The sequence below is a fragment of the Bacillus rossius genome, chromosome 12 (genome assembly GCF_032445375.1).
Source record: "Bacillus rossius redtenbacheri isolate Brsri chromosome 12, Brsri_v3, whole genome shotgun sequence".
NCBI classification, from domain to species: domain Eukaryota; kingdom Metazoa; phylum Arthropoda; class Insecta; order Phasmatodea; family Bacillidae; genus Bacillus; species Bacillus rossius.
The window spans coordinates 51,467,808-51,484,028 of NC_086339.1; the positions used below are offsets into that span (position 1 = coordinate 51,467,808).

A 16,221-nucleotide genomic window follows, 5' to 3' on the forward strand; every position below is an offset into this window, starting at 1 on the left:
AACACCACAAGAGGAAAATATGTGGTTTGCACATTTATTTGTGACGATAGATTTTTTCATAAAGCATAACTTGTTAATTAAAATATGTTTTACCTTAGGCTCCACAGTTTAAAAAACAACTTTTTAAATCTGAAGATTGCATTTTAAATATGGAAATATTTTACAGCCCGCACTTACATCAATATAAACACAACTACTTAGTGGCCGTCGATGCTATGATACATATACGAATTCCGACGGTAAATGGGACATCATGTTTATAGCGCCTGCTGATTGAGGCGTGGTGACTTCCTGAATTGGAATGCATTCATCACACTTTACATGATAAATTTGAGCTGTGGTACCTAGAGCAAAATATACTTTAATTAACTAAGTTATGTTTTATGACAAGATATTTCCTCAAAAATAAAGGTGTTACTACATTTTTTTCTAGTGGTGTTTGATAACCCGTATGGTTTCTTCAGCGTTCACGTTTATGGGCCTTAAGTTACTCCTGCAGTTGTTTTAGTTTAAATAAATTCAATGTTTTCTTTGAAATAACTTCCTTGGCGTTTACATCAATTAACAGCTGTTTCAAAACCGAGTGTAGTGATTGTTAAAAACCTGCCAGGCGTCGAAGTATTTACTTTTAAATTATATTTTAGTTTCTCGCGATAACAATGAGGCGATCGTTTTTGTTGCATGAAGATTAATAACCAGCCTTAAAAACTACATTATTACTCCGTGTCACCAAAGGTAATGGGGATTGAGGGCGTTACCCTGGATTGCTTCCATTAAATTATTTAACTTCAGGGAAAAGATTTGCAGTGTTTGTGGAGCTTTGTTCAATTAGACATAGTGCAGACGCATGGTGTTTCATCATAAATTATTTCTCTCTTCCCCCCCCCCCCCCCCAAATAAAAAACTACCGGTTCAGCTACAACTTCAGACTTGGGAAGCACTTCCCATCATGTGTCATGTAACTGTGTGTATATATATATAGTTACGATTTGCCACGGGTTCGAAAAGGATAGCCCAATTAAAGATTTTTATCACACACCGTTTTATTTATTACCACTAGGTACTTGTCACTTACAAATAATCTTCTAAATTGGCAAATAATTAATTACACTTAAAGAAATGTCAATTCCCCAGTCACTCGTTCCGCACACCTCGCTGGGCCGCACTTCCGGCGCAACTCTCGCCGCAGCACCCCTCGTGGGTCTCCGCCGCGGGACTCCGTCGCCGCACTCCGCCGCCGCCGTCACACCCTTCGCTGAGATCCCACTCGACGCCTCGCTCGCCACTTCACTCGGGACTCCGCCGCGCCCGCGACTCTATCGCCCGGAAACTCCGCCACGGGAGAACTCCCGATTGAACACTCCGAACTCACTGACTCCTCCGACTGGCGTCCTCGGGCATATATATAGGCCCCAGCGCAATTCCAGAACTCACGAGAGCGGCCGGGGCCTGTCGCGTCACTCTGAGTCGTCCCGACGGCAGAAATCTCTCGAAAACACGCGTCGGCGGCTCGCGCAACTCCCAGCTGTCCGGTGTCAGTTACGTGTCAAAGGCAGGGCGCCGCGCGGGGGGAGCGGAGGGCTGGAGGGAGATAAAGCGGCGACCCAGGTGCGCACGGCACATCTCATGTTACAGCGTGCAGCTGCGCGTGATGCGGCCTGGCTAACGTTCGTAACAATATATATATATATATATAATTTATTTTTACTTGAATAATCTGTAGCCAAAGTTTGTGGGTCAAAATAATACCCATTCTGTATAGATGTATCTAATAGAGCGGAGTTTAAGAAATTAACTGTTAACAACATGCTTATAGTTTCGTACAACATTTTATTTTTCTGGAGTTTATAATTCGACTGTTTAGAGGTTTAAATGTGGTAAAATTATTTTTTTTGTGTCAAATAACTCTTTCAAAGCTAATAGAGCGGGAAGAACCATAATTTGATACTAATAATATAGGCACACTAAGACATAAAATTTTATTTTGAAAATTTTTCCAAACTTCACCCCTATCAGATGTAACAGGGAAAGGTTTGGTTGTATTAAGAAACATTCTTATCTCCCAATATGCTAAATTAAAGTAAAAGAAAAAGGAAAATGAGTGCGAGTTACATGTATATAGTGTTATATAGTTTTATATTACTATAAACAATATCTTCAAATTTAACATAGCAAGAGGTATTGTATGGCAATTATGTACAATCAAACACTTTCAATTCCGTTTTAATCATTTTGAGAAATTCCAAAGAGGGTAAGTTTCATTTTAAGAAGAAAAAAATCATGTATCCGAATCTATGAGACTAACAAAATCCAATGGAAGGTCAAAGTTGTCATATTCTACATTAGAAAGAAAATCGCGAGTGTTTTACCAATTAAAAAAAAGATTCTTAATGGAATGGAGAGGGGGTGAGTATGCTGTTATCAGAGTGAAAATTAGGCTCACGTACACTTAAAATGAGAATAAGTAATTCGCGCGTATAACTTGCATTATAATTTATTCTGCATTGTAAATGTAAGCTTATACACACTGCCACTCTCAAAGAATGGTTTTGTAGAGAACGAAACTTTATATTTATATATATATACATACATATATATAAACCTTACCTTTTTTGCGCCTATTGCTTTACTTAAGGTAAGATTTCATAGCAAATGATTTTATTTTAATCTCGTCATTACTAATAGTTAAGGGCTATTTCTGTTAATTTAACACTATACCTCTCTTGTGTTTCTTGTTCTATCACAAATATTTAAAAAAAAAAAATTATTTATTTTAAGTGTTATATAATGTGTGTAAACTCTCACACAAATGTTTGTAATGGTCACCTGCGCAACTTTGTACAGCAATTATATAACATTTAGTAAATAGTCTATATCGTGAAAATATTTGTGGCAGAACTACAAACAAGAGAGGTATAATGTAAAATTGTTAGAAATGGCCATTAACTAATGGCAATAACGACAAAATGAGAAATCAACATGGCCTACAAAAAACTACATGGATATTTTCAATTTATCACGGTATTTTCTTCTGAAATTGTTAATTTTCGCTAACAATAAAAAATAATTTTGAAAACTATTTTTTTTTCAATGTTTAATTAGCCTATACTGTGCATATTACAAAATTTTACAAGTGTGAAAATAAAATTGTTATATATTAAAAACAACTTCGGGTAAAATTGTTTCAACATTATTTACGTTCTAAAATATTACACCAACACCTCATTGATTATTGCTTAACTTTTGAATTAGTCAAAAGTGTACTTAATTAGTGAGAAATATTAACTGCTGCGGTCTCACGAAGTCTCAGACTTCTGAATGCAACATTTATTTGAGTTTACTGAGTGACTAGTTTATGAAACTGATTATGTTCAAGACAATGGGATTATCTCATTCAAATAAATGATCAGAACAATAGTGTTTGCTATTAATATAATAGAACTTATCATATATACTCATTTACATTTGATTTAAAAAGTTTTGTTTCATTTAACAAATTACCAGTTGAATGAAACACAGTATACTAAGGCACTAAAAACATTCTATTATTATTATGCATACGTAGTCTACATATGCCAAAGTTAAACAGGGTTCATAATTACTGTCCTATTTTTATTTTCATGAACCAACGTGCTTCAAATATAGTGAGCTATGCTGTGAATATTTCTCAAAATACTTGAAACAGGAAAATGCGACAGGACGTAAAGGACGTGAGGCAGATACTGACCGCTGACTACAGATGTGATGGCCTTCTTGGCCTCTGTGAGGGCGCAGCTGTTCAGCTCCGGGTCGTCGTAAGAGCAGGGCGAGATGTAGGAAGCTGCAACAGCCAGAACAGCGTGTCTGAACTGACGGGTGCGAACTCGCCGCTTCATACAGAGGAGGTCGTAGCAGCGGGGGCTGCTCCCAAACATCCGCCTAACCTTCAGAGGAAATATGTCTATCCTTTACATATTTTCCCGAAGTAGCTTGGCTTCTGGGTTGTAGCCGTGTCCTTGGCGAATAATTCACCGACGTTTCGGTCGACATCGCAGTCGCCATCGTCAGGGAGCAGTTACCTGCTGATACCTAATGATGGCGACTGCAATTTCGACCGAAACGTCGGTGAATTATACGCCAAGGACACGGCTACAACCCAGAAGCCAAGCTACTTCAGACAATGGCCGTGAAAGCCTGCGAACATTACATATTTTCCCTCCAAAACTCAATGTGATGATTAAAAATAATACAAGGAATTTTATTTTGAATTTTAAGCCTTGATTTTAAATAGTTTTTTAAAAAGCTTGACCTATGTGAAGGTATAAAAGTTACAAACAGATGCAGTTACCTAACCAGTTTATAAGTGTTTTTTTTTTAACATGGTTAGGTTTTAACGAATACCACCAACAAAATAAAATAAACATTTACCAACAATGTATTTGCTGACATTTAGAACGTTTTTCAAAAGAAATCAGAAGTTTCTGCTACCATTCTTCCGTAAAGGTTTCGTTGTTCTTGACTTCGCCGACGAATTAGTCCTCAGTGGCTCTGATGGATGGCGAAGAAGCTGAAGCAGTGATGGTTCGTTTAAAGCCGTTTAACCTCTAGCTTCAATAACTAATTATGAGCAATTGGTCGTTGCTGGATGAGCACACAACAGAAAGTAAGGAAGAAGGTGATTGTTTGCCACGTCGAAGGCGAAGCATTCCCCGACAATGCAGTCACCGTGTTCAGTCTGTTCCCTTGAGATGATGTCTTCATAATCTATACGAAATGTCGGTTAAGCCTTTGACGAGGTTAGAACCTATTGTGCCGCAAATTTGAAATAACTGGCACAAATTTATTATCACCTAAAACCCTTAATGTAAACTTTGTTATCCCATTGTTCATCCTAATGAAATCCCTCCTGCTAGGGTCCCGCTACGTTTCCTCAGCTCCGGAACAGAGAGTCTCGTGCGGTTTCGCCAGCCAAGTATAAGATAATGTTACGATTGCGCTTGGCTTCAGTGCTTGGCGTCGCCGCGCTCGTTCGGCCTGTCTGCGCCCCCTTCCACCTGCATCCTCTCCCTGGTATCTCGTGCCATACTATCTCGCAACATCCTGACTGTCGCGGCGCGCACCTGCCTCAGATCGAGTTACTTAAGGGAGGCCGCACTGTGGAATGGAGGGACTCAGACATGTTTATCGGTGTGTTTTGTGGGAACCCGATGCTTGTTGAGTTTATCGGCGTTCTTTGAGCAGCCGCCGCGTCCTTCGAGGACTCACGACGCGTTTCTGGGCATTTCGACGGCGAAGGTCGCGAGATATCTCGGAGACATGCCCGATTGTTCTGGACGGGAACCCAAGGGCTATATAAGGAGGTTGAGTCTGAGTCTGAGTCAGTGAGTTGGGAGTTCGGTGGGGAGTTCTCCCGCGGCGGAGTTTCCGGGCGATAGTGCCGCGGGTGCGGCAGAGTGGCGAAGTCCTTGGACGAAGGTTCCAGGGCAGGGAGTGAGTGAGTTCAGTGGAGTCGGGAGTTTCCGGGCGATAGAGTCGCGGGCGCGGCGGAGTCCCGAGTGAAGTTGCGAGCGAGTCGTCGAGTGGGATCTCGGCGAAGGGTGTGACGGCGGCGACGGAGTCCCGCGGCGGAGACCCACGAGGGGTGCTGCGGCGAGAGTTGCGCCAGAAGTGCGGCCCAGCGAGGTGTGCGAAACGAGTGACTGGGGAATTGACATTTCTTTACGTGTAATTAATTATCTGCCAATTTAGAAGATTATTTGTAAGTGACAAGTAGTAGTAATAAATAAAACTGTGTGTGATAAAAATCTTTAATTGGGCTATCCTTTACGAACCCGCAGGGAAATCGTAACAATATCATTTTTTCTTCCCGCCTCGGGCCACGAACGCGACAAGTAACAGTGTCCAGCTTCGTGACCGAGTGTGCGTTTCTCAGTGTCCTCCCAGGGCAGCCCTCTTCCCAGAGCTCAGCTTGGGTTAGCAGCTCCAGTCATGCCCCATTCTCATGATCCAGGGCTGTCGGGCACTATCGGCGCCAGCCCTAACACAGTTCTCACGAGCTAGCAGATCCCCCCCCCCCCCCTGGTGCAGTGACCTGGACTGCACTCAATGTCTCTTCGCTGGCACGTCCTCTCCAACTTCCTTATAGCCCCCTAGAGAGCAGCTCCGACACTACCCTTAACACACTCTTCACCCCACCCTCTGAAGAGACATCGGGGAACTAATCCCAAGTCTGTTTCGCCCACGCTCCGATAGAGAGCAGTGCATTACCTCCCGTTGCCCTTGGAGTGTTGGCTACCACATAGCAACCTAACGATTCCTTTATCCCAGCTCCTGGCCAATCAGACGGCGACTTCCCCTTCTCCCTAGTCCCCTGGGCTACTCACGCGAGTTTAACCTGGGGGCCTTCAAAAATCTACATTAGGTCCTCCGCCATCATTACGACATTTTTCGTGCGGAGGCACTAGCCATGCTAACCGAGATTTTTTATTTAAGTCACGTGAAGGACTTTTTTTATTAAAAAAAGAGGGATGTAATTCCTCCTCGAGTCCGGGAGTTGATCTCACGTGCAGTTATTTTGTAGTAATTATTAGTAGCCATCTAACAAATAGTTTATCATTATTACTCGGAAGTGTCTTTCACTAGTGCCGCGTATCTTAGGAGCCAGTGATCTCAACTTCACCATCCCCTGCATAATGGTGATTGTAAAATTCGACACTTTCAGCACCAGTTTACTTTACATAATATTGTTATCCCATTTTCCCGAGCCCTTTGGCTTAACTACCCCATTATTTTTTTTATCACTGACCACTGGAACCCTTTTTCCGATTGGTTCCAGTGGGGGACCCAGAGACGGTCCAACTAGTGCAACCCCTAGGACCAAGATTAGGCCTAACATATACTCCGGCATGTAAAACAAGAATTAAAGCCACAGCTGTCACTTCAACTCTTCACTCGCGTTTGTTAACCGCTAATAAACTGTCATTAGAATATAACTTCTTTTGGTGTCTTGTACAAAACGTACACATTGTAATTAAAAAATTTAAGGTACAATTTATTTGCTAACTCTATCTTAAAATTTAAAATGGGCCCCTTTCAGTAATGCGAATAATCATGTAAGCATAATACGCCATTATTTATATTACGTCATGATCATTAGTTACTCAACTATTGACTGTATGAATTTCATATGTAAGCAACTAATTATGCTAACCATACAACAAAAGAAAAAAAAAACAATTAACAATAATTAGGGTAAGCTATAGGGCTACCTTTGGTTTTTATTTCTTCAAATACGACCTCAATGTTTCTCCTTTGTGTACCTCAATTATATCAACCGATGGTATACTTTTATTACATAACATTTCTTAGTTTTTTTTTACGCCCCCAGCGAGAAAAAAAGTGAATCAGTGATGAAACGGACGCTGTAAGAACTATGGAGCTGCTGCAAATAGCAATTATCCTAACATAATTTAGATACATTTTTTGACGTGACAACGTCTAATAAATCGATGAACGCCGGCTGCACGCACGAAAAAGGATGACTCATTGTCCCGTAACGCACATTGTCCCGTTACGCTTTGTCTCGTTACGCTCATTGTACCCTTGCGCCGCATCTATTTCTCTTCCACTCGATTGGAACAACCATCGAGTTGACTTTTTCGTGGCACATTAAACTTGAAACACTCCCATTCGTTTCCTACTTTTCCTATCATTGTCCTATCCTTAACAGAATAACACAGATTGGAAGAAGTTAAATAGCAAACATGTATAAACGTTATAGTTAAAATAATCTGTTCGTTAAAGTAAAAACCGACTTTACAGACAACCAATTTTTTTTTTCAATAAACGTGGTGTTAACGAGTTTGTGGCTTTTAATACCAGCTATTACTGCAACTACTCTAGCGAAACCTGGACATGTATATTGACACGAGATTTTATAACCCTGACTTGTGTCATCTGCGGACTCCATGAACAAAGTTAATGGAAGTTATCTTGGCAAATAAGTAAATAAGTTGTTAATTGTTAGAACCACAGATGTTTTTTCTACGCAAGTTCCGTGAGTTCATAATTAGTTTTAAGGATGAAAATTACCTTGTTCGCCCAAGGCCAGTAGCGCTCTCCGTGTGAGAGAGTCACTGGCCACATGGCGATGTTGACTTGGGGTGTGAAGTGGAAGCATAGGCTGGGACGAGAACATGCAGCATGTGTCTACACCACAACAGCAGTCGTACCAACCACTGCAAGCGGGCGCGACGTGACGAAAATACAAGAAAGTACTTCTTAGAAAAGAATCATCAGATTTGTGCACAATCACAAGCAATACCTTCTGGGATGCGATACGTCTTGCTATTATTTTCCAAAGGTCCAATTAAATTCCACTCCTTGTTTTATTAATCACTGTGATATGCCTTAACTTAAGACGTTGGTTCAAATGCAATGAAACTGGCAATTTTTTTCTGTTTTGGTCACAACTTTTATTTAACGGATTGTCATTTACATATATTTCGATATCATTGTTGCGTGCTGTGCTTCGTTCCAAATTTGGTCACCAGATATTTACGAAGTGCTATTTGCGAGCCACAATTTTGCCCCTTGCTACCGCTATTATATACAACTTGGCCAACATCTAATGACAAAGATTGTGAAGGAACATAATTGGTAAAATCTATCAAAAATAAATTTAGTGAAATAGCCTCTGAACGAAAAAAAAAATCTTTAGAATTAAATAACCATCATGGAGAGAGAAACAAGCCTTAATGCATACAGCAAGGTAACTAATTGGACACGTGAAGAATTACGTCACAAAAGCGATGATAATACACGCTGTGTTAGATTCGTGATCATGTCCGAAATTTTTCAAGTTGAAAATAATGGGCTTTTTTCCCATTCACTGCCGTGGTATGATTGATAAATTATACATTTCATTATTTTTTCAAGTGAAAACTTCTATAGATAGGTTTGGATAGGGAGTAAATTCATGTAAGTCGTCATCGACATGGTCACGTGACGTGAATGTGCGCGTCTTCAGTCCCTGTAACATAGGTACATCTGTGCTGTGCATATGTGTGTATACAGTGTTCAAATTGTGTTATTGTTCAATTTTCATTTTAAATCGTAAGTATACTATTACTGTGCAGTAAAAAGTGAGTGTAAAATATATTAATATTCTCATATAAAGATATAAAGTTTGAATAACGAAGAAAACGTAGTCTTTGTAGCAATATAGCCTGAAAATTAAGAACATTAATATTTATAATTTTAATAACTTTAATTACTATGTAATGCGTATTTCATAGTAATTTTACGGTAAAATAGTTATTTTACTAACGCGATAAAACAAATTTGAGGTATGATACTAATATTTTTTTCGTAAAAATTGCGAAAAAGTTTTCACTTCTGTCAGTCCTCATGACTGCTTTGAATTTTTTTTTTTTTTGGGAATAGCATGGTTTTGATGGCGAGGACTTGAGAAACGCGAGTGAAATGAAACAGGCTGGCTTGTGGTCAGGGCCAGGAGGTGTGGCGCACAGACAGCGAGACAGCGCAGCGCGCCTGGGCCACTGGCTGAGCGACCTGGGAGTAGAGGCCGGTGTAGAGGCGATCCCTCCCCGCCAGCCCCTCCTTGACCCACCAGGTCCAAACCAGTGGATCTATACAACCAGGTATTGTGACTGTTAAAACACGTGGCTGTGGTACTTTAGAATATATATAATACATTTTTTGAGATTGTATTGTGTGTACCTTCGTACACACCCAGAATCGTCATTGTCCCTAACATGTCCGTGGATGCCGCCCGCGCAGCGACCACAGCAGCCGCATGTCTGCTCCCGGCGACCTCGCAGCTCTGACTGTGCTCCGGGGACCCGCACAGCAGGGAGAGAGGAAGCTGGCGGGGGCTACTCACGCAGCTGCCGGGACCCCGCGCATGAGCACAGCGACCACAGCGACCACAGCAGCCGCATGTCTGCTCCCGGCGGCCTCGCGGCTCCAACTGCGCTCCGGGGACCCGCACAGCAGGGAGAGAGGAAGCTGGCGGGGGCTACTCACGCAGCTGCAGGGACCCAGCGCATGAGCACAGCGACCACAGCGACCACAGCAGCCGCATGTCTGCTCCCGGCGGCCTCGCGGCTCCAACTGCGCTCCGGGGACCCGCACAGCAGGGAGAGAGGAAGCTGGCGGGGGCTACTCACGCAGCTGCAGGGACCCCGCGCATGAGCACAGCGACCACAGCGACCACAGCAGCCGCATGTCTGCTCCCGGCGGCCTCGCGGCTCCTACTGCGCTCCGGGGACCCGCACAGCAGGGAGAGAGGAAGCTGGCGGGGGCTACTCACGCAGCTGCAGGGACCCCGCGCATGAGCACAGCGACCACAGCGACCACAGCAGCCGCATGTCTGCTCCCGGCGGCCTCGCGGCTCCAACTGCGCTCCGGGGACCCGCACAGCAGGGAGAGAGGAAGCTGGCGGGGGCTACTCACGCAGCTGCAGGGACCCCGCGCATGAGCACAGCGACCACAGCGACCACAGCAGCCGCATGTCTGCTCCCGGCGGCCTCGCGGCTCCAACTGCGCTCCGGGGACCCGCACAGTAGGGAGAGAGGAAGCTGGCGGGGGCTACTCACGCAGCTGCAGGGACCCCGCGCATGCGCACAGCGACCACAGCAGCCGCATGTCTGCTCCCGGCGGCCTCGCGGCTCCAACTGCGCTCCGGGGACCCGCACAGCAGGGAGAGAGGAAGCTGGCGGGGGCTAATCACGCAGCTGCAGGGCTCCCGCGCATGCGCACAGCGACCACAGCGACCACAGCAGCCGCATGTCTGCTCCCGGCGGCCTCGCGGCTCCTACTGCGCTCCGGGGACCCGCACAGTAGGGAGAGAGGAAGCTGGCGGGGGCTACTCACGCAGCTGCAGGGACCCCGCGCATGCGCACAGCGACCACAGCGACCACAGCAGCCGTATGTCTGCTCCCGGCGGCCTCGCGGCTCTGACTGCGCTCCGGGACCCGCATAGCAGGGAGAGAGGAAGCTGGCGGGGGCTACTCACGCAGCTGCAGGGCTCCCGCGCATGAGCACAGCGACCACAGCGACCACAGCAGCCGCATGTCTGCTCCCGGCGGCCTCGCGGCTCCAACTGCGCTCCGGGGACCCGCACAGCAGGGAGAGAGGAAGCTGGCGGGGGCTACTCACGCAGCTGCAGGGACCCCGCGCATGAGCACAGCGACCACAGCGACCACAGCAGCCGCATGTCTGCTCCCGGCGGCCTCGCGGCTCCTACTGCGCTCCGGGGACCCGCACAGCAGGGAGAGAGGAAGCTGGCGGGGGCTACTCACGCAGCTGCCGGGACCCCGCGCATGAGCACAGCGACCACAGCGACCACAGCAGCCGCATGTCTGCTCCCGGCGGCCTCGCGGCTCCAACTGCGCTCCGGGGACCCGCACAGCAGGGAGAGAGGAAGCTGGCGGGGGCTACTCACGCAGCTGCAGGGACCCCGCGCATGAGCACAGCGACCACAGCGACCACAGCAGCCGCATGTCTGCTCCCGGCGGCCTCGCGGCTCCAACTGCGCTCCGGGGACCCGCACAGTAGGGAGAGAGGAAGCTGGCGGGGGCTACTCACGCAGCTGCAGGGACCCCGCGCATGCGCACAGCGACCACAGCGTCCACAGCAGCCGCATGTCTGCTCCCGGCGGCCTCGCGGCTCCTACTGCGCTCCGGGGACCCGCACAGCAGGGAGAGAGGAAGCTGGCGGGGGCTACTCACGCAGCTGCAGGGACCCCGCGCATGCGCACAGCGACCACAGCGACCACAGCAGCCGCATGTCTGCTCCCGGCGGCCTCGCGGCTCCTACTGCGCTCCGGGGACCCGCACAGCAGGGAGAGAGGAAGCTGGCGGGGGCTACTCACGCACAGGGGGGAGCCGATTTAGGGGCTGGGAATAACGGTACTTGGCCGCCCGGACCTGTGACGTAGCTCGGAGCAGCAGTCTCTTGCCCATGCTCGAGGAACGCGGCCTATGCTTGCCCGGTAAGCTCGCTATCGCAAAGGCGCGTTGTTTACCACAATCTTTCTACGTATTCTGTACAAACTGTAAGTAAGCTCTCAAATTGAGAGCTCCAATACAAACACTGAGGCAACTTACCATCATGATTTTACACAAAATATACATTTACAAAAACAAATAGATTTACTACAATTGCGGATTCTCTCTCTGGAAAAACAAATTGAAAGTAGAAAAGAAGGGGAGAAAAAATTACAAAAGCAAAATGAGCTTCTGAAATCTCAGTTACTGTCACTGAAAATTGTTCATAGGCAGTGCAAGAGGTCTGTTAGGGATGAACTAAAAAAATATTTTAGAAAAGATTTTTACTCCCAAGCAAATAGAAAGGCTTTTAAATAAAAGTAAAAGACAAGTGTGGTGAGAAGATGGGGATATATTTGTAGCAATAACTTTACGTTCAATTTCCCGCAAAGCTTACCTTTACTTGAGGAAAAAAGTCGGTATTCCTTTACCTGGTTTATCAACTCTCCGGAAATGGACAAGGAACGTGAAATGCTCTCCAGGTATTCTCGAAGAAGTCTTGACTGTTTTGCATACAAAATCAGGATCAATGATGCTTACTGAACGGCTTACAGTATTATCTTTTGATGAAATGAAAGTAGATGGAAGATACTGTTATGACCAAACAGCAGACCAAATTTTATGTCCTAGCAAAAATGCACAAGTTATAATGGTCAGAGGTCTGGCTTCTAAATGGAAGCAGCCAGTTTTTTATGATTTTGATGTCAAAATTACTCAAGATTTGCTTTTTAAAGTTATTAATAAACTGGAAGAAAGGGGTTTTATTGTGGTTGCAATAGTGAGTGATATGGGAGGCAGTAACCTAGGCCTCTGGAAAAGTTTAAACATATCACCGGAAAATGTTTCCTTTCCAAACCCTTCGGACGGAAAAAGAAACGTATAGGTTTTCGCCGACATTCCTCATCTCATTAAACTACTGAGAAATAACTTCCTTGATTTTGGAATACGGCTAGGTAATGGAACAGTAATCCTCAAACAGCACATAAATGACATAATAGAAGACAAGGTATGGACGTTGTGTCCTAAACTGACAGAGTTGCTTTTAACTGTCAAAGGAAGTACAAGGCAGAAAGTTAAATATGCGGTACAACTTTTTTCACACCATACTGCGAGACGTCTTCTGGAAAACTACAAAGATCACCCAGAAATCGGAAATTTTTTCGAAACTGTTGACAAATTCTTTGATATTTTGAACTCCAGATTTGTCAGAGATTCGAAAAAACCGTGGCACAGTGCATTTGGTCTCCATATTGACAACCAGCTTAACATACTACAAGAAATGGAACATCAAATATCAAGTTTAAGATTATTGCAACACAAAGGCCTCATCCCATTTCAGAAAGGAATTTTGCTAACAATAAATTCGCTTCGTGAATTACGCAATTTTTTGAACGCTAAGTATTCACTGAAATTAATTCTGACGTCTCGTCTGAATCAATATGTTTTGGAAAGTTTTTTTTTTCGCGGATTAGGAGTGCTGGACACGCAAATCAAAATCCGAAAAATCCGACACCTGCAGACTTTAAGTATCGTCTACGTTTGCTGCTTTTAGGATGTGAACTACCTCTGCCAGCTGGTGCTTGTGTCACTGATAAAAGTTTGGCTGACAAACCGTATTTGACAAGCCAAATGTTTATTTCATTAAACACTGCTAAAGAAGAAAGTGCCCAAATCCCGACCCCAACACTTCAATCTTCCGACAAGTCCTTTTGTGATATGACAACAGAGGAAAGTGAGGCACTGCGATACGTTGCTGGCTACTTGGCCCACGGCACCAATGACGGAAATCTTATCGCAGATTCGGCTGTAAAGGAAGGTATGTCAAACTTTTAAATACCGGTACTTGCTGTTTTATTATCAAGGTCGTGAGTGTCCTTTTATTCAACACGAGAGAGGGCATAATGCAAATGTTATACACAAACAGTAGCTGATATTGTAAATTATTGGTTCTAGTCATATTGTTGTAAATGGATTCATTGGTTTTTACATAGGCCTACAACTATTTTTTTGATGCAAAAACATGTTTTTTTATAGTTATTGTGTAAACAATAATTATTTTAAATTGTGTTAGTACGGTAATTAGCTAACATCAAACTGTTTATGTCTCAAAATATTATGACAGCATCAAAGAGTCAGTTTGAAGAAATATGGACAAAACAACAATTTACAAAAATGGGTACTGTTTATGTTAAAAACAATTATTTCCCTCACAATTATAGAAATTTAAGACCACATCCTTGAACATATTGCTATATAAAATTTATGTTAATTTATAAATGTGCTTTGTTTATGCAGATGGATGGATAGAAAAAATTAGCAGAGGTGGTTTGACGATTCCATCCCAGGCATTCGTAAATGCAGTGAAATCAGCGGAAGAAGTGTTTACGAGTCTTCACGGTAAAGGAATAAACTCTCAGCCAAGAATTATACGAGCATTTTTTAATAATTTGGTGACTAGGTTCCTGAAATAAACTCTAACGTTTTAATGAAGCTTGCAAGAACTAGGACATTTTCTCGACTAAGGCATTTGAATATAAGAGCAGAACAAGACAGCAATGCAAAAAATGAGCAGAGAAAAAAGAAGCATTTCACCCAATAACTTACGTAAGTAAGAATAATTGACTTCCTAAACGCGTATGCAAACACACACACACACACCAACACACACACACACATATATATAGTTTATACGTATGTTCGATGTAAACCACTGTTTAACAACTGTTTAGGTTAATGTTAGATAATTAATTTTATTAATCATCCGCGTAATTAATCAATTTCTATACGTCTAATTTAATATGTTGCGTTCTTATAGATCACAGATTTTCATACTTTTCCCATAAAAATAAACAATTATTATTCTCTGTTCTTTATTTTGGAAAATACTCTCGTTTTTCTCCAGTTATTTTTTTACTACTTTATTTTGTATCAATAACTTCGGTGTGAAATTATGCTACTATGCACTTTAGTTGTAAATAATGGGAACACTCTCAACAACGATTTTTTTTCACTTGATAGATTTTGGCTTCTTCAATCAGAGCAGCTGTATACGTGTCTATGAAAAGTATTTTTCAGTCATTTTTGATGCGTTACTTGTTATTTTGTGAGTTAGAAATAAAATAAATTTTCAATAAATACTTACTTTACTTTTAAAGTAAAAAAAAAAATTTTTCATAGCCTTAAAATGTCTTTAAGATTTAAAACCCTGCACTGCAGTATAAAAATGCGTGCCAATAGAAGAAAAAATATGTTTTTACTTTAAATGTCGATAATACTACATTAATATTGAAATGTGTGTATTTTGTTATAAAATGAGCCAACAGCGCACAACAGCGATACTAGCTCCCAGTGCAATGTGCATGCGAAGCTACACCCAGCGCGAGCATATAACAGCCGGACTCTGCTCCCAGCTACGTCACAGGGCCAGGTAGCTCCCCCTTCCACTTTCTCCCTTCAAATCGGCGCAACCTCCCTCTCTCTAGTAACCTTGACTCACGCAGCTGCAGGGCTCCCGCGCATGCGCACAGCGACCACAGCGACCACAGCAGCCGCATGACTGCTCCCGGCGGCCTCGCGGCTCTGACTGCGCTCCGGGACCCGCACAGCAGGGAGAGAGGAAGCTGGCGGGGGCTACTCACGCAGCTGCAGGGCCTCCGCGCATGCGCACAGCGACCACAGCGACCACAGCAGCCGCATGACTGCTCCCGGCGGCCTCGCGGCTCTGACTGCGCTCCGGGGACCCGCACTGGGTCAGGGCGACCACGCCCGTGGCCCCACACCTGTGCCGGTGTTGCCGCCTCTTGCACGCGACTCCAGTTATAACTCCTCAAGGCGTTTTCCTTGTGTACCCACCGCTTCCGAAAGACGCCATATTCGTGTTCAAAGTTTTTTTTTACGTGATAACGTCTTATGAACGCCGGCTGCACGCACGAAAAATTGTCACGTTCCACTCCAGTTATAACTCCTCAAGGCGTTTTCCTTGTGTACCCACCGCTTCCGAAAGACGCCATATTCGTGTTCAAAGTTTTTTTTTTACGTGATAACGTCTTATGAACGCCGGCTGCACGCACGAAAAATTGTCACGTTCCACCTGAGCCGAACGTGCAATAACCGGCTAACCACCGTGCGAGAAAATCTTCTATAATATTAAACAGGTTAAGGCTGGCTTTTA

General features: G+C 44.2%; 1 protein-coding gene across 6 annotated transcripts in view; it reads right to left on the bottom strand.

The window, feature by feature from the left end:
• LOC134537937 (protein takeout-like) overlaps positions 1-15,781 on the bottom strand; it is a 140,269-nt gene extending 124,488 nt beyond the window's left edge. For 2 of the 6 annotated variants that reach the window (XM_063378925.1, XM_063378922.1), the window contains exons 1-2: positions 15,689-15,781; positions 3,728-3,820 (exon numbers count right to left, since the gene is read on the bottom strand). In XM_063378925.1, the coding sequence (XP_063234995.1) occupies positions 3,728-3,820; positions 15,689-15,746 (151 nt within the window). In that variant the 5' untranslated portion in view covers positions 15,747-15,781. Of the gene's footprint in view, positions 1-3,727; positions 3,821-10,732; positions 10,863-15,546 lie in introns of those variants that run through there. The other 4 variants (XM_063378926.1, XM_063378924.1, XM_063378927.1 and 1 more) reach the window with 3 other exon arrangements.
• Positions 15,782-16,221: the final 440 nt, after the last annotated feature.